Source organism: Molossus molossus, unplaced genomic scaffold (genome assembly GCF_014108415.1).
Source record: "Molossus molossus isolate mMolMol1 unplaced genomic scaffold, mMolMol1.p scaffold_m16_p_6, whole genome shotgun sequence".
Taxonomy (NCBI): Eukaryota; Metazoa; Chordata; class Mammalia; order Chiroptera; family Molossidae; genus Molossus; species Molossus molossus.
Window position 1 is genome coordinate 74,249,489 of NW_023425399.1, and position 18,301 is coordinate 74,267,789.

General features: G+C 38.4%; 1 protein-coding gene across 1 annotated transcript in view; it reads left to right on the forward strand.

Moving 5' to 3' along the window:
• The window catches only part of GREB1L (GREB1 like retinoic acid receptor coactivator), a 171,698-nt gene that overhangs the window by 89,747 nt on the left and 63,650 nt on the right, over nt 1-18,301 (forward strand). Inside the window, exons 7-13 of the mRNA XM_036245203.1 lie at nt 6,302-6,418; nt 7,016-7,135; nt 8,167-8,304; nt 9,958-10,143; nt 14,858-15,184; nt 16,521-16,649; nt 17,190-17,324. Coding sequence (XP_036101096.1) covers nt 6,302-6,418; nt 7,016-7,135; nt 8,167-8,304; nt 9,958-10,143; nt 14,858-15,184; nt 16,521-16,649; nt 17,190-17,324 — 1,152 coding nt within the window. The remainder of the gene's footprint in view (nt 1-6,301; nt 6,419-7,015; nt 7,136-8,166; nt 8,305-9,957; nt 10,144-14,857; nt 15,185-16,520; nt 16,650-17,189; nt 17,325-18,301) is intronic.

Genomic DNA, 18,301 nt, shown 5'->3' on the forward strand with positions numbered 1-18,301 from the left:
CACTCTTTTTCATTCTTGATTTTAGTAATTTCATCTTTTCTCCTTTTTTCTTTGTCAGTCTAGTTAAAAGTTTATCCATTTTTTTATATACTCAAAGAATAAATTTTGATTTTGTTGATTTTTACTATTGCTTCTCTATTTCCTAATTCATTTATTTTTTATCTAGTCTTTATTATTTCCTTTCTCCTACTTACTCTGTTAGCTCTTCTTCTTTTGCTAGTTTCTTTATGTGGAAGTTATTTATTTGACATCTTTTTTAATATAGGTATGTGCAGCAAGAAATTTCCCTTTAAGTGATTGTTTATTAGCATCTCATAAGTTTTTGTATGTTGTACTTTTATTTTCATTTACGTTAAAGTGATATCTAATTTCCCATATGGTTTCTTCTTTGATCCATTGGCTATTTAAGAGTATATTATTTAATTTCCACATATTTGTGAATTTCTCTGATTTCCTTCTGTTATTTATTGCTCATTTGAGTCCATTGAGGTCAGAGAAGGTATTTTATATGATTTAAAAGTTTATCGAGACTTATTTTAGCACCTAACATATTGTCTATCCTAGAGAATGTTCCCTGTGCACTTGAGAATGTGATATCTATTGATATCAGTTAGGTCTAGTGGGTTGATAGTGTTGTTCAAGTCTTCTGTTTTATTGTTGACCATCTCCCTAGTTAATTTTATTCATTATTGAAAGCAGAGTGTCTAAATCTCTATTATTATTGAATAAAAGACTGTAAAATCACTTTCTGGTGGTAAGTCAGGCCCTTAGAGAGGACATTAACTCTTCTGAGTCAGTCAAGGACCATTTCAACCTGTTGAATTCTTATGAGAAGCACTGATTAGATGTATTAGGGATCACATTGTGTTATGAATACTAATTCTTAGGATAATTTCTAGTGTAGTACCATCATTGTCCTAGTCTTTAGAGTGTTTTTATTTCAAATTCTCAGAAACTTTTAACAGCCCTTTTTGATACTTTCCTGTGTATATTGATTAAGCTGTTCTTCTGGAGTAGAGTCAGGGAGTTGGGGTTTGTACTCATTTCAGAAAATTCTAGTTGGCTTGAGTCTTTATCTTTCCCATAGACTCTCTGAAATGGCACATAGTTTATCTGGGCTGAATTATTTTCTGAATCCAAACAGGAACTTTTTTTGGATCTACCTGGTATTACATAAGTAAATCAAGTCTAGTTTATTCCAAAAATTAAAGCAACTTTCCTTCAGAGAAAAGTGCTTTCTCTTAGATTTCAGTGACTTAGTTTGCATGAGACCTTTTTTTTTTAATTTAATTAATTAATTAGTTTTTGTTATAAATGTTTCTCCTTTTCCCCCCACTGATTTCCCGCTTCCCCTCCCTCCCCACCCTGTCCCCAGCTTTGTTGTCCTTGTTCATTGTTTATGCATACATGCACATAAGTTCTGTGGTTTATCTCTCCCCCCACCCCCTCTTCTGGGGATTGTCCGTCTGTACCTCACTTCCACATCTCTGGGACTACCCCCTTCCTCAGACTGTTATGTTCATTATATTCCACAAATAAATGAGATCATATGATACTTGTCTTTCTCTGTTTGGCTTGTTTCACTTAGGATGACACTTTCCAGGTCCCTCCATGTCATCTCAAAGGATAAGAGATCTTTCTTTCTTACAGCTGCATAGTACTCCATTGTGTATATGTACCACTGCTTTTTTATCCATTCGTCCTACTGATGGACATTTGGGCCATTTCCCGATCTTAGCTATTGAAAATAGTGCTGCTACAAACATGGGGGTACATATATTCTTTCTAATTGGTGTTTCAGGCTTCTTAGGGTATATTCCTAGAAGTGGGATCACTGGGTCAAATGGAAGTTCAATTTTTAATTTTTTGAGGTAACACCATATTGTTTTCCATAGTGGCTGCACCAGTCTGCATTCCCAACAGCAGTGTATTCGAGTCCCCTTTTCTCCACACCCTCGCCAACACTTGTTGTATGATGATTTGTTGATGGCGGCCATTCTGACAGGTGTGAGGTGATACCTCATTGTTGTTTTAATTTGCATCTCTGCATGAGACCTTTTAAATAAAACCATGTGGACAGAGATAAATATACCTCATTAAAATATGAGTCTGAGCCCCAGCCAGTGTGGCTCTGTTGGTTGAACATTGTCCTGTGCACTGAAAGGTCACCAGTTAGATTCCCAATCGGAGCATATGCACAGGTTGTGGGCTCAGTCCTAGGTTGAGGTAAATGTGGGAGGCAGCCAATTGATATTTCGCTCTCACATTGATGTTTCGTTCTCTCGCGCGCGCGTGCTCTCTCTCTCTCACCCTCTCACTTTCTGTCTCTCTAAAATCAATAAAAACAAATTTTTTAAAAAGAAAATGTTTTTCAAAGATATATGGGTTTGAGGGGAACTTTGGAGACAGTTTTATTATTTATTTATTTATTTAATCCTCACCAGAGGACATTTTCCCATTTTTTTGTTCAGATAGAGTGGGAGAGCCCTGGCTGGTTTGGCTCAGCGGTTGGAGCGTCGGCCTGTGGTACAGATAGAGTGGGAGTGAGAGAGAGAAACATCAACGTGAAAGGGACACATCGAGTGGTTGCCACCAGCACGACCCAACCAGGACCAGGGACAAACCGCAACCGAGGTACACACCCTTAACAGGAACCGAACCCGGGTCTCTCTGGACCACAGGCCAATGCTCTAACCACTAAGCCAAACCAGCCAGGGCTGGAGATAGTTTTAATATGATACATAATGATATTTTTAATGCCACATTATATGCCTTTGACCAAATTAAATGACTACCACTGTTTAAGGTAATAGTACCTACCTCATTGAGATTTTATAGGGATTAAGTGAATTGATATATTTAAAGTGTTTAGCCCTGGCCAGTTTGGCCCAGCGGTTAGAGTGTCAGCCTGCGGTCGAGAGAGCCGGGTTCGGTTCCCACTAAGGGCATGTACCTCAGTTGCAGTTTGTCCCCGGCCCTGGTTGGTCGTGCGGGTGGCAGCCACTCGATGTGTTCCTTTCACGTTGATCTCTCTCTCTCTCTCTCTCTCTCTCTCTTTTCCTTTCTCTCCCTCCCACTCTATCTGAACAAAAAATGAAAAAAATGTCCTCAGGTGAGGATAAAAAAAAAAAAAAGAAGATAAAGTGCTTATAGTCCGACCTGTGTGGCTCAGTGGTTGAGCTTCGACCCATGCACCAAGAGGTTGCCAGTTTGATTCCCGGTCAGGACACATGACCAGGTTGTGGGCCCAATCCCCAGTGGAAGGCATGCAGGAGGTGACCAATCGATGTTCTCTCTCATTGATGTTTCTATCTTTCTCTCCCTCTCACTTCCTCTCTCTCTAAAAATCAATAAAGGGGAAAAAATAATTAAAAATAATAAAGTGCTTATACTAGTACTCAGCACATAGTAACTTCTAGTGAGTGAGTGTTAAATACATAAAAAAGAAAATAAAACCTAAGAAAAGAGAAATTGACTTACCTAAGATGGGTCAAGGAAAAAATTGAAATTTTACAATCTGCTTTCTATCACCTCTTGTTGACTTCCTTGCTACATACCTAAGTAGTTACTGATTTGAACCTCTTTCGTTTTAAAGATTCACCGATTCTCAGTCCAGCTAATTCTGCAATCAATTTAAGTGGAGCTCAGGACCTGACTCGGAATAAGAATGTTGTGAAGCCACTGGCTTTATCTTTGCAGGTTGTAGGGAAGACTTTTGCTGCAGGTGATGTTTTCCTCACTTATATTTCTTTGGTAAATATATAGTCTATAAAAGACTTGTATGAAATTTAATTGACAATTTAGTAAAAGAAAACAGAAACTTCATCTTTGCCAATTGATGACAGAATTGGTGCTATCTATAATAATGTATTATACAAAGTTTTATGATCTCTATGTTCTAACCATAGGAGTCAAAGAATGACATTTGGCACACAGGGGAGACAGAGCAGTTTGACTTCATTCAACAAATATTTCTTGGGTACCTGTTAAAATGAGGAACTGGGGATACAAAGATTTTTAAAAGGCTCAATCCCTGACCTCTAATGTACTTGTAACCAAGTAGGGGAAATAAACCCATAGGAAGATATTTTCAGTGTACTACAGTAAATACAACAATATGCTAATGGAGCAGAGAGATGTGGGTTTTAGCTCAACTTTGTGGGACTAATGAAGAATGAGTTATTGGAGGAGCTTGGTCTTTGAACTATGAGGAATTCTGTACAAAGGAATTGCAGAAAAACATTTAAAATTCAGAGAAACACATGATCAAAGCTTGAAAAGAAACGGAAAGGAAAGAAGCAGCATAATGTGTGCAGGAACTTACAGTAGTTTGGACTTGTTAGAACTATAAAATGTAAAACTCAAGGCTTGGCAGGAGATAAGCAAGTGGTAGACAAGGGGAGGGTCACAGGAGGCCAGGCTAAGAAGCCTGGATTTCACTCTAACTTGTGGAACAGAGGAATGACAAGGTCTTAAATGAATTTGAGCTAGATTATTTTGGCAGTCAAGGAAGTAAGAAGTAAGAAAACTAGGTGGAGGTCATTTCAGTAATTTAGATGAGAAATTATGAGGTCCTTGACCAGCATAATAATAGGTTGGAGAGGAGGAGACAGATTGGAGAACTACTCAGGAAGTAAAATCAGCAGGACTTGACTGGTTAAAGTGAGCATGAAGCAGAAGAGGGTCCACCTTTTCTGGGGTAATGCTGGTGCCATTACTTGAGACGAGAAATACAGAAAAAGGAGCACGTTCCCCAGGAGGAGAATTTGTGTTAGATTTTGGATATGTTGAATTTGAGACACCCACGAGACATTCAACAGTCATTTAATTTGTTATGGGGGAAATCAGAATTGATAGTATAGTGTAGAGTTGAGTCACCAATATGTGATTAAAATCTCCAAGGTAAATAGTATCAGCCAAGGAGTTCAAAGCAGGCTATGAACTAAGGATGAAAATTCCAGTGTATAAGAAAAAAAAAAAAGTTTAGCAAGGTAGAAGAAGAATGAGGAGAAAGAGAGCACATCATTCCTGGAAACTTTCCAAGTTAGGCGTCATAGTTTATCCAGATCACTTCTGTTCTTATGATGGTCCAACAATTCTTGAAGGATCTTCTTTCTGGTTAGATTATAGACTTGAATAAACTAAATCCAAATTTTTAGAGCATTAAAAAGTTAATGAAATTATGTGTCTTGGCAGTAATCTCATGGTTGCAAAAACCATCAGATGAAAGGCCGATGAACAACTTTATAATTCAAGAATTAGCCTAACAACTCTTGAACCCACTGAACAATCTTAACATTATAAAAGAGAGTTAGCCATTCTATGCCTCTTAATGAAAGTATACAACAGTACTTATGAGATAGGCTTGCAAAAATAAATAAATAAACCTGAATCTGAGCAACCCTCTACTGTATCTCTAACAATTAGTTTTATAAGAAATAGAAGAGACATTAAGTGACACCATAGATACCCAAGAAGCATAATGCAAAAAATGAGGAATTCTGCCAGATTTTTAGCAAATTAATTGTAAGAAAAAAAAAAGAAGAGGGAGAATCTGATATATTAAAAAGAGTTTAAGGTACAGAGCAACTAAATTCAATGCGTGTATCTTTATTGAATCCCAGTTTGAACAAATCAATTATAAAAAACCATTTGTGAGATAATTGGAGAAATTTGAATACTGATAGAATATTTGACATTAAGAAACTATTAATCACTGTTAATTTTAAATACGCTAACAATATTACAGTTGTTTGATAAGGTTCTTTTCTTTTAGAAACACACATAGAAGTATTTATAAATGAAATGATATAAGTGAGTTTTCTTTAAAATAATCCAGAGTACATATATGTGCATGTGGAGTGAAGGGAAGAGATAGGAAGTATAGATAAAACAAGATTGGCCATGTCTTAATAAATGTTGAAGCTGGTGGTTGGTTTACTCTACTTTATTCTACATAGTTTATTTTACTATTTTCTCTACTTTCATATATGTTTGAAAATTTCCATAATACCAAGTTTTTAAAAAGTTTTCTTCCACCTACTGTCTTCAAAGACTTCACTGAAAATTATTCTAAAAGATCTCTTGGGGTTCTAGAAAATTATTTTTAGGTGACATTTCAATTTAATGAAGGTATTACTCTGATGGTTGTAATTGGCTGTATCTAACTGGGCTGTCCTGTCAATGAGATTTCTTTCAATCCTAGAGTGGGAGGTTTATCATCACATGGTTGCAACATCACAGAAAGCAGTGTAATTCCTATCCAGCCTCTACTCTGAGTGGTTCTTCTTATGCGCTACAGATGCTGCTAATGGAAACAGTAGCCATGGAGGGAAGAGCAGTACATCTAGCTCCACTCCAGCCCGCCCAGGGAATTACTCTTTGTCACCAAGACCTAGCTATGCATCAGGAGACCAAGGTACAATACTCATTGTAGAGTTTTGAAATAATGCAACTTAATTATGGAAGAAGTGCTACAGAGTTTGGAATGATTAATTATCTGACAGCATATTTTCAAATTTTCCTTAGCTTCTCATATACTGTTTTGAAAGACTATGATTGGTATGAACAGTAATGATCAAATATCTTGGTAATTCTACAAGATGGGCACTTATCAGGAAATAATGTTGAAATCTATGTATAAAGAAGTGTCTTGAAATCACATGGGCTTAGCTGACCAAAGTACACAGTTCAAAGTTCCTCTCTCTTGTGTGACCCTGGCAAATCTGAGCCTTCCTTTCACTATCTACAAAATGGGTATAATAATATACTTGTCCTATAACCTCACAGGGATGTTGATAGAATGAAATGAAATAATCTGGGTAAAACTTTAAATTGTAAAACAGCATACAGATGTTAAGTGGTATTGTTAGTGTGACTTTTCCTAATTTTATCTTCTCCTTTAGAAGTGTGACAGGTTTTTTGAAAATAATTAAATTAAAGGTTCTGTGTTTCTTAAGCTTCCTTCCTTTCTTCCACTGCTAAGGACAAGACTCATCTGTCTTTTTGCCTTCAGCTACCATGTTCATTTCTGGGCCACCAAAGAAACGGCACCGGGGATGGTACCCTGGGTCACCTGTCCCCCAACCTGGTTTAGTTGTACCTGTACCTACAGTTCGCCCTCTTTCAAGAACTGGTAAGATTTTAACAGATGTTGGGTTTTAAATTTTACTGAATCAGCAGAGGCATCTCCTACTTTTGTTCTTTCCCTGCACCCATGAAGATAAATTTCCTTAACCAGCCATTGTGTCCAATAGTATATAAGGATATTAATAGTACCTAATATTTGTCCCCATTACATCTGCTTTCACTAGAAGCACATGTGCTATCACTACAGATCTTAATTCACCATCTGGCTTTGTTTTAGCCATTGTATTGATAAGCCATTCTTTACCTAGGGCATGATGCTACCAACCCACCATCCTAGAGCACAAATGAACTTGCTTTGCCAGCATTACTGTTAGAGGTGTCCTCCAATGATCTAGTTCCTTATGTGACCCATACTTATTATTTCTGGCCTGGATGGTTCAGTCTGTGACTGAAATCCTGAAAATCCAACTTGTTTTTCTTTAACTCAAGATGTGGCCATTTGGTGCCTTTAGTTAAATGTTCAAATGCTCATCTACCTTGCTATACTAAACAAAGACAAATGTAAATTACCTAACTCTAAGACATAGATGCAGTTCTTTTAAAATTTAAGTTTGTTTAAATAAATAATTATAAGAATACAGAGAGATACAGCTATATACACAAACAATTATGCCAATATGTTACTGTGGTTACCTATAGGTAGTATTGATTAATGATGAGTTGATCCTGCCTCACACTCTTCTATATTTTTCAAAATGTTTATAATGAGAAGATATGCCTTGACATTCTGCTGGGGAAAGATAAAATACAAAACAGAATCCAAAAACTTACCTGTGGAAAAACTACTAAAAATGCTATAGTAGTTATTTCCAGATGATATGGTAATGGTTGGATTTTTTTCCTTTTGTTTTTCTCACCTTTAGTTCTATACAATAAATACAAATTACTTTAATAAAAAAACTATAAGTCATTAGACTTCTAAAACTTCCATATTAAAAGTATTAACACTACATTTATTTCAACTGTATTGCCTTTAGCTTTTATGTAATCCTTCATGTTGAATAACTTGTTTTCCAGAGTCCCTTCTATCTACCCCAGTTCCACAGACCCCATTAACTGGAATTTTACAGCCTCGACCCATTCCTGCAGGGGAGACTGTAATTGTTCCTGAAAACCTGCTAAGTAACTCAGGAGTTAGACCAGTAATTCTGATAGGTAAGCCAAAGGAATCTCAAATTGCCTGTGTCTGCTGGAATCTAGGAGTGCTTCTTCATTGCATTGTTTGTGCATTTATTCATGTGTTCATGAATATATTTATTTATCCAATTATTGATTCTTTCAGCTTTTATTGGTCAGCTCCATGTTATACTGAACGTGACTAGAAGTTAGGAATAAGGCAAAGTCTTCTGGCCCACAAGGAGCAGTGTTTAGGGAGGGAGTCTGTCATGTCAATAACAATTACAACACTCTATGATACTTGAGCTGGTAGAAGTTCACAACCAAGAACTACAAGAGCTCAGAGGAGAGGGAGCTTAATTCTGCCTGAAAGGGTCTGAGGAGACTTCTCAGAGGTCATGTTTCAGCTAGATCCTGAAGAGTGGGCAAGATAGGGAAAGGTTTATTTCAGATAATGGGAGACAAACCACAGATTAAAGAAACAAGCTGAACCAACTAACAGGCCCCACTCAGGATAACCAGGAGGTCCCAGAGCTGCAGATCTGAACCATGGGACAGCATCTGTGAATCATTATCTTTAAGGAGTCTGAGTCTTTCCAAGCTGTCTACAAGTGGAGGTGTAGAAATTTAGACGTCCCTAGATTCCAAGACTAACTTAGTGCCTTTCATACCCACCCAAGTGTCCTTTCATTTGGGGCTAGCCTAGACCAGAAGGAGACTGCCTGCTTTAACTTTGGGACTTAACAGATAGGGTATTTAAACACCACTAGGTCTTTAGGGTATGTCTATGAGAAGTGTTATCTGTTTCTTCCCACTGGCTTGAGCCTACTGGCATGAATGGTTTTGTTTCAAGCCCTGTACTTTATTACACTTCCCTATCCACTAATCCTAGACCTGTAGCCACTGGACGAAATCCCAGTTATTTAAATTCCATATGTCAGGGATTTCTTACTGATCATTTGAGTTGCATTCATAATCTACTAAGCCTTGGAAAGATACATAGAACATGGGAACGCTTTGGTGTCTGCCTTTTAGAAAAACTCACAGAAGGACTGTCCTCCCAAACCACACCACCAAAATAGGGTATATTTTTAACACATTTTTGTCCTGTCTATTTCTAAGATAATTTGAGACTGTTTATTGACATTAAGAAGAGAACATAAAAATAGCTAAGAGAGCAAAAATTGTGGAACCTCCAAGGACTGGCGACTGGTGGAATAATGCTGTTGATCAATGAGTTTGGCTTAGAAAAAATTTTAAAGAAAACCTCAGGAAGTGATACATGTTATCATAGTTTGTTTCTTTTCTGACTTATCTGAAAAGAAACTTGATTCGGAATTTTATGAGAAAATATTTCATCCTTGCTGTTTTACAAAAGATACAGAGATGTTTTGCAAATTCTCATCAATCCTTTATGGTGGAGATATAATATTAACATGTCTTTTTTGTGGAAAACAGGGATAGTATAATTTTTAGTATTTTGCTTCCTGTTAATCTGATTTAATATAAGGGTAGAATTTGGAGCATCTGAGTGAATTTCCTAGGCTTGATATATTTGAGTGATTTGTGTGGTAGCCATCTCAGGGAGCAGAGAACTTTGTTAAGCATTGTTTATTTTAGTTGAGCAAGTGTACCTGATTGGACCTCAGAATGAAATAATTGAACTTTATTGACCTGCTTCTATTGGGGCAGGCTATGGCACTTTACCTTATTTCTATGGAAATGTTGGTGACATTGTTGTGAGTCCTCTGCTTGTGAATTGCTACAAGATTCCACAGTTGGAAAACAAAGATTTGGAACAATTAGGGTTGACTGGCAGCCAACTCCTGAGTGTGGAAAACATGATTCTTCTGACAATACAGTACCTTGTGCGGCTGGGTAAGTTATTTTCAAGAATCATTTGATAGTGACAATTTTTAATCTTTTTTTGTAACATACTTTCTTCCTTTTTTCCTCCACTTTCTCACATTCATCCATCTCTTACTTGCCCTCTTTCACTTCTAACAGTCTTTTCCGTCAATTCTCAATGACTTTTCCTTTCTTCTCCTCCATTTCTTTTCTACTCACTTTACTCCCTTTCCACCACTTGCCTATTTCCTTTTCATTTTTTCCTCATTCCTCTCAGATTTAGCATTCCTAGCTCCTTGCTTTGTTGAGTCCTAGAAGAGACAAATTGCTCCACCTAGTGTCTAGTCTCATGATGGACCTGAGGTCTCCAAACTGTTTAATGACGGAACTTCAAAGGACTTAGGCACCCCTCTTTGGGCACCCCTCCTTGGCCAAGTCACCTTTTCAAAAAGTACAGCTACCATCTGGAAAGCAAATGTAGCCATTGACAACTATTTTTCAGTTTTCCATTTAGTTTTTTTATCTTTTTTATCCACTGTACCTACAACCCATTTTTTTCCTTCTCCAGCTATACATCTTTGACGTAGTCCCATAGTGTTTTTCTCCTTTATTGAGGTCGTAACTAGACCTCCTTAGAAGGGTCTCTAGGCTTTAGGGTTAAGAGGGATACATAGGTCATGAACCTTTCACTTCCTCTAATTGATATTTCCTCCAAGCCCCACAGTGGGTGGATGCAGGCGCCCTGACAATACTATAGTGATTCAGCATTATTTACATCGCAGTGTCCTTTATTTTGCAAACTGCAATAGGCCATCTAATATGCAGCCTAATTATATACTCACTTTAGGACTTCAAGACACTAATTTACTTAGGAAAATGTTCAAGATATAAAATTACACCTAAAACATTTCATCTGCACTCTTGTGAATTTTTTCATATTTAAAAATATCTTGGTGTTGAATAATAAACACTGGGCTCAGTAATTTTTTTTTTTAAAGCTTCAGCAGGCCAGATTTAGTCTTTGGAGCATCAGTTTAGCATTCGCGGCTGCAACTCTTGGTGCCCTGAGAGCCCAAAGACCTGTTTTGACATGGGATCTGCTTTGACACGAGCTTTCGAAACTTGCAAGGCTTCAGATATCTCATGAGCCACTTTCATGATATACCTACGACTTGTAAATCATGCTTATTAATGGGTAATACAATTATAAAAACCACATATGTCTGCAGCTCATTTGATGTCATAATTTTAATTGGTATGTACAGACTTTTTACTGTATTCCAAGATCTAAAATGAGTTTTGGATATATGCAGAATCAGTAAAACAAGGACAAATAGAGTAGTGCTATTATAGCAAACCAAGGCAATCAGCATAGCTTTTTTTTTTTTTCAGTCTTAAAGTAACAGTTAAAAAATCAAAGTCCAAGTTAATCAAATAAACTAAATGGTCAAAACAAAATGTCTTTCCTTAAATAACTAAAAGCTCTTAAATTAAAAAATAGGAACAGCTCCATTCAATTAGATAAAACTCTTCTCTGCCCTACAGGATCAGTTCTCTCCAGATTTTACATGTATCCAATTAATTATGTCTTCTAATGTGCAACATGAATAGCTATTTCTTCTTTTTTTTTTAAATCCTCACTTGAGGATATTTTTCCATTTATCTTCAGATAGAGTGGGAGGGAGAGAGAGAGAAAGATTGATGTGAGAGAGACACACATTGACTGGTTGCCGACCAAACTGCAACCGAGGTATGTGCCGTTGAGCAGAATCGAACCCAATACTCTTTGGTCTGCAAGCCGATGCTGTAACTGCTGAGCCGAACCGGCCTGGGCACTATTTCTTTTTTTAATCTAAATTTTGTACGTAGAGACATTGCTTCTCCTCAACAATTAACTCTTCTGGAGGTATTAAAAAATGTTTTTGCCTTCAGAAGTTTTGAAAAAAGGAGCACAAGAATATTTTCATGTGTGCTGTAAATTACAGATAGACATTTTAAAAAATAAATCCAAATTTCTAAAAGGACGGGTCTAAAAATTTGATGGTTCAGTTACCTGGAAGAAACAGAAGAAGAAAAGCAAGATTCTTTGAAAGGAACAGACCTTTCCACTGCAGTCACTTTTTAAAAACTCTCTGTTATTTCACAATCTGAAAATCTTTTGAAGAAGATAATTGGATGGCTTTGAGTCTGTTGGAACCATGTCTTTTCCTGTTAAGGTAGTTCTATCTGAAAAGCCATCAAAACTGACGCCTGAGCTAAGCTGAGTTACTGGAGATCAGCACTTAAAGGAACAAATTCTACTATTAATTTTGTGAAAAGTAGAGAAAAGGCTCCTGCAATTTAGCTGTAAAGGCTGAGGATGAAATGATGTGAGGTGATTGGAAGCAAGGCATTTTACTCTAAGAAATCCCTTACCTCATTTAAACTTTGATACATTATACCATTTCTCAATTCCTAACAGTGCTTCAGTCAAAACTCCATAAAAGTGAGTTTTTATAGGCCATGGAGAATGCTATGAACATGTTCAATGATTTTCTTTTCCCAGAATGCCTTTATATTTAGAAGTAATTATGCTGCCTAGTAGAATATATTAATCATGGTTTGGAGTAAGTCTTATGGACACATCTATTAACCAGGCCTCTGAGCCTTCAGGTTGTCTGCAAGAAGCAGTAGAGAAATTGGAGACAGTCAGACCACATGCTTTTGAGCTGTCATTTTCTCTGATGGAAGAAAGATTTAAATAGACAACCACCTTCCCTTTATCTCATGTAGTCAGTGCAAATCTATCCACTTTGAGCTCACTGCCAAGTGTGTACCTAGTGACCACTAACCATGATGCTTATTGATAAAGTAAATAAAGATCAGATGCCCTGGTGGCTCCCAGGTAATACGAAGGTATCTATGTCCCCCTAGATACCTAGAAACTGATAGGTGAGGACATAAGAAACATAAACACAATGTCAGCATTATAATTTTCTGGCCCTATTTCCAGTATAGAAGAGAAAAATCTGTTAAGATTTCACTCTCCCACCTTCCTCTGGCCTCCAGCCAATCCTGGAAAAACTATTTTTCTCCAATTAATTGTTTATTTTTTAAATGTGTGGTATCTAATTTAATTTTCCATATCCTGAAAACAAGACTAAACCTTCATTTTATTACTTTCCCAGAGAAGGTGGTAGGGGCCAGGGAGGCCACTTCAACCCCTATTAGAGTAAGGAAAGATTTCTGCCTTGCTCAAGGTGCCTCCTTCTATACAGAAGCCCAGTCCCTTATCCCTGTATTCTTTTGCAAGGAGCTTTTAGCCCTGAGTTCTGAGACTATTGCTTGATCTCAGATCATAGACTCTGAGGAGTCTGTATCTGTTTATTGGAGCCTGAGTTTCAAATCTCAGGTAAGAGAAGAGAAGAGAAGAGAAGAGAAGAGAAGAGAAGAGAAGAGAAGAGAAGAGAAGAGAAGAGAAGAGAAGAGAAGAGAAGAGAAGAGAAGAGAAGAGAGAAGAAGAGAGAAGAAGAGAGAAGAAGAGAGAAGAAGAGAGAAGAGAGAGAAGAAGAGAGAAGAAGAGAGAAGAAGAGAGAGAAGAAGAGAGAAGAAGAGAGAAAGAAGAGAGAAGAAGAGAGAAGAAGAGAAAAGAAGGGAAAGGGGAGGAAAAGGAAAGAAAACTGAACAGTGGAAGTGAACATAATCTCATTAGTCTTAATTTAAACTAAATGTAGGAATTCATTTGTGTCATTTGGTTGCCAAACATTGATTTGCTTATTTTGTCCTGAAGACTGGTTGAGTTTCTAAAGAGAATAAGAGAAACAAAATCCCCCTAATTCCAGAGGCCACAGGTCACCCATAGCAGCTTAGTGGCAACCACGGCTGGGGAGGAGGGCTACATGCCATACTTTACACCCCAGCATACTGGGGAATAACTATATGATGAGAGCATGCTCTAGCTGGGGAAAGTGTGAGGCTGCCTAAGTATAAATTGGGAGTGAAAATAATTAAACTTACTTTTCCTGTGGACAGTATTCTCAAAATTAAGTATAGAGGCAGTGCATGAAAGTATTTTACATAGTACCTATGAATAAAATGAGAAATGAGTGAAACCTAAGGTTGATTATAGTATATCAGTAGGTTAGCTTCTTGCTTCATTAGTCATTAACCATTTCCATGCTGTCAAGTTTAATAAGTCAGGAAATATGCAATACAATGGAATTAATACTATGTCTGAGTACAACCTCTTTTAAAGATATCAAGATTAGAATAAAAGGGAACAGAAGCCTGCATTTTAAAAAAATGTTGAGGCAGCCCTGGCCAGTTTGGCTCAGCGGTTAGAGCGTCGGCCTGCGGTCCGGAGAGACCCGGGTTCGGTTCCCGCTAAGGGCATGTACCTCGGTTGCAGTTTGTCCCCGGCCCTGGTTGGTCGTGCGGGTGGCAGCCACTCGATGTGTCCCTTCACGTCGATGTTTCTCTCTCTCTCTCCCTTCCTCTCTCTCCCTCCCACTCTATCTGTACAAAAAATGGAAAAATATCCAAAAAAAAAAATGTTGAGGCAGACAGAGAAGAGAGAAGGTAATTTCACAATGGGAAATGGTTAGTATGTGCTCTGTACTTGTGGCCACTACAGAAGAAAGCTTATTTGCCGATTGGAGTGTGTACAGTGGGCTTAGAAGGACTGTACACTGATGTGTGTCTTTCTTTCTTTTCTAGCTATGATTATTTTTTTTACAAATTCTAGCTGTAATTCTCTTCAATTTAGGTCCTGATCAGATACCTCTCAGGGAAGAATTTGAGCAAATTATGCTGAAAGCTATGCAGGAATTTACTCTGAGAGAGAGAGCCCTGCAGATGGGTGCTCAGTGTACACCTGTGTCGCCAGGACAACTCCCCTGGCTGGCTAGATTAATTGCCAGCGTATCTCAAGACTTGGTTCATGTGATTGTGACCCAGAACTCTTTGGCGGAGGGCATTTCAGAGACATTGAGGACTCTCAGTGAAATGAGACACTATCAAAGGCTACCAGATTATGTGGTGGCAATTTGTGCATCGAAAATCAGAGGAAATGAATTTTGTGTGGTAGTATTAGGTGAGTAATGTTTCTTGTTGTTGTTGTTGTTTTTGTTTTTTTAACCCATTCATTCAATCATCTGTCCAGTTGAAAAATACTTGTTGGGTGTTTCAGGCATCCATGCAGTTAATCTCTGGTTAAGTGCTCCCACTTGGGTTCTTCCTCCTAATTTTAACTTTTTCTTTTCTTCTCAGATCAGATTTTTGTAGCTCTTAGTTTGGCTGGTGTCCCTGTCAGCTGGTTGTGGGAGCATTATTTCAAAGCATACCCTTGTAACAGATACCCTTGTCTCATGTAACTTCTCTCCTTAAAAAGTTTTGGAAATGTTACCACTCTAGCATGTGATAAAGCCCCGGCCACAGGTGGCCTAAGCCTGTGAATCAAATTTGCCAGGAACTTAGCTCATGTATTCACCTCCTCACTGAAGAGGGTATTTAATGTCATAATGTTTGACTCAGTAAAAGGTTCAGAAAGTTGGTACATGACAAAATGTATTTTTGTTACTTATGCTGATTTTCTATCAGGCACCATCCTGAGTAGCCATTTGAACTAAATTTTGCTTTTCTTCCCTAGTGAGTGGCTCTCAGCTCTTCCTACCAAAGAGGCCAAGCCACTCACTTTGACAAAACCTGCCTGCCCATCTCTCTATGATATATGTCTCTTTCAGAAAGTGTAATACATTAGGTTTTTTGTTTTTATTAGTAAAAATCAACTTAACAACATAGTTTATATATTTTTTAAGATAGATGTTCATCATAACCATGCAAACACAATTTTTAAAGTTTCTTCTTCCCTAGTTTTTAAACACAGGTATATGGTATATTTTCACAGTTGGAAATATAAGATGTCATTTTTCCCCTTTATCACCTAGCATCATATTGTAAACATTTTATTGTTAGAATTGTCCTTTTATTTTTTTTTTTTTTTTTTTTTTTTTTTTTATCCTCACCCGAGGACATTTTTCCATTTTTTGTACAGACAGAGTGGGAGGGAGAGAGAGGAAGAGAGAGAAAGAGAGAGAAACATCGACGTGAAAGGGACACATCGAGTGGCTGCCACCCGCACGACCAACCAGGGCCGGGGACAAACTGCAACCAAGGTACATGCCCTTAGCGGGAACCAAACCCGGGTCTCTCCGGACCGCAGGCGGGCGCTCTAACCACTGAGCCAAACCGGCTAGGGCTAGAATTGTCCTTTTAAATGCTGTGTAATTTTTCATCTTTTGATGTGCCGTACTTTTTTTTAACCAAGTCCCTATCATCATATAGTTCAATTGTCGCCAGTTTTTGCTATTATAAATCATGTCCAGGGAACATTTGTTCACTGGCACGTCTTCTCTCCCTCTGCTCTGCAGGTCAGCAGCAGTCCAGAGCTCTGGCAGAGAGCATGCTCACCACAAGTGAGTTTTTAAAAGAAATAAGTTATGAGCTCATCACAGGAAAGGTCAGTTTCCTGGCATCACATTTCAAAACCACATCATTAGGTGAGTGGTTATAGGATTCAGCAGCATTGCCAACCCTGGCTGTGTGATTTTCTGAATTTAAATCTTATCCTGTCAAGGAGATAAGCGTGGAGCTTAAGCTTGCCGGCTGAGCTCTCTTCGTCCTCCCTTCACGTGGACTGACACAGCAAGGGGGTCCAGAGGAAGGCGCAGGGGTCATAGAATGGGAGGCCTCAGCTCAGCCACTACTTTGTTGCCTGACCTGCGGTGAGAATCTCTCCCCCCAGATCTCAGTTCTTTAATATGTCAAATGGAGATTTGAGGATCCCATCCTGCTTACTTTTAGTATATGGAGGTCGAGAGAGAGAGAGCATGTGAAAGCATGTCCGCTGTAAGCACAGTATAAAGGAGGGGAGCTCTGACTATGGAGACACTGCTGCAGGGATGGCCAAGTGTAAGTTTGGGCGTGTAAAGTTGGCTGACTGACAGATCTTGATGAGGACCCAGCTTAGCTGGACTACTTGGAGATTGATGAAAACTTATCATTCCTTGTAATCTTATCTCTGCTTTATTTTGTAATAGGCGATGACCTGGACAAGCTGCTAGAAAAAATACAACAAAGAAGAGGAGACAGTGTTGTTACCCCTTTCAACGGTGACCTTAATGAATATGTGTCACCTCAGGAAGCTGCTGCTATGATTCCCACACACAACCTGGGTAATGTCACCTCAGAACAAAAGCAGGAAATCTGCCCTCAGGACAGACATTATAGAGGCTAAGTCATTCTGAGGATTTTGAGGTCTTGTCTTCAAATCACAGGCTGTAACACACTTTTCGTCATTATCTACATGATAAATCTGACTCAAATTAAAAATGCCTTTCCTAGTGGCCTGGATCAAACACCTTGTTCTTAGTAAATATCTCCTAAAATTTAAATCAAGGCCAAACACTTTATTTTAAGCAGTATCTTCATTTTCCTGGAAAGATTCCTGGGTCCTTGGTGTATTTTCCTTAGCTCCATCAGCTGTGCCCAGAGAGCTGTTGGTGCTTGCCGAGGCCTTCAAAGAACTGCTTGAAAGAGTCTAGACTGCAGTCTGTGTAGGGCTCCTGGCTCTCCATTCCCTTCATTTACTTTCTGATGTGTAAAACACACATATTCAGGGAAAGTGAGGCCTTCCTGACGGATGGAGCAGTAATAGCAAAACATCATCTATCTCATTGGTTCTCAACCTTCCTAATGCCACGACCCTTTAATACAGTTCCTCATGTTGTATATGGGCGTATCTGCATGTGGGCGGACCCGCCTGGAGACGGATAGAGGAGCCGTGGAAAAATGTGATTTCCAATGGTCTTAGGTGACCTTGTGAAAGGGTCGTTCGACCCCCAAAGGGGTCGCGACCCACAAGTTGAGAACCACTGATCTACCTTATCACAAGCTTCCTGGATGCCAAGAGGAATGGTGAGACCAGGGGTGAGGAGTTTAGTCATTAGATAGGATTTCTTTCGGTTCACATTATGTTCCCTATTCCCCCTTTGATGGGACATAATAGGAAAGGATAAAAAAAAGAACAGAAGCAAGCATAGATACAAAACTGATCCATATAAGCTGCTGCCAACAGCCTTTTGGCCTCCACATGATAGGAATGCATCATGAATATGTTAGAATCACCTCAGCAGTGAAAGTAAAATGGCTG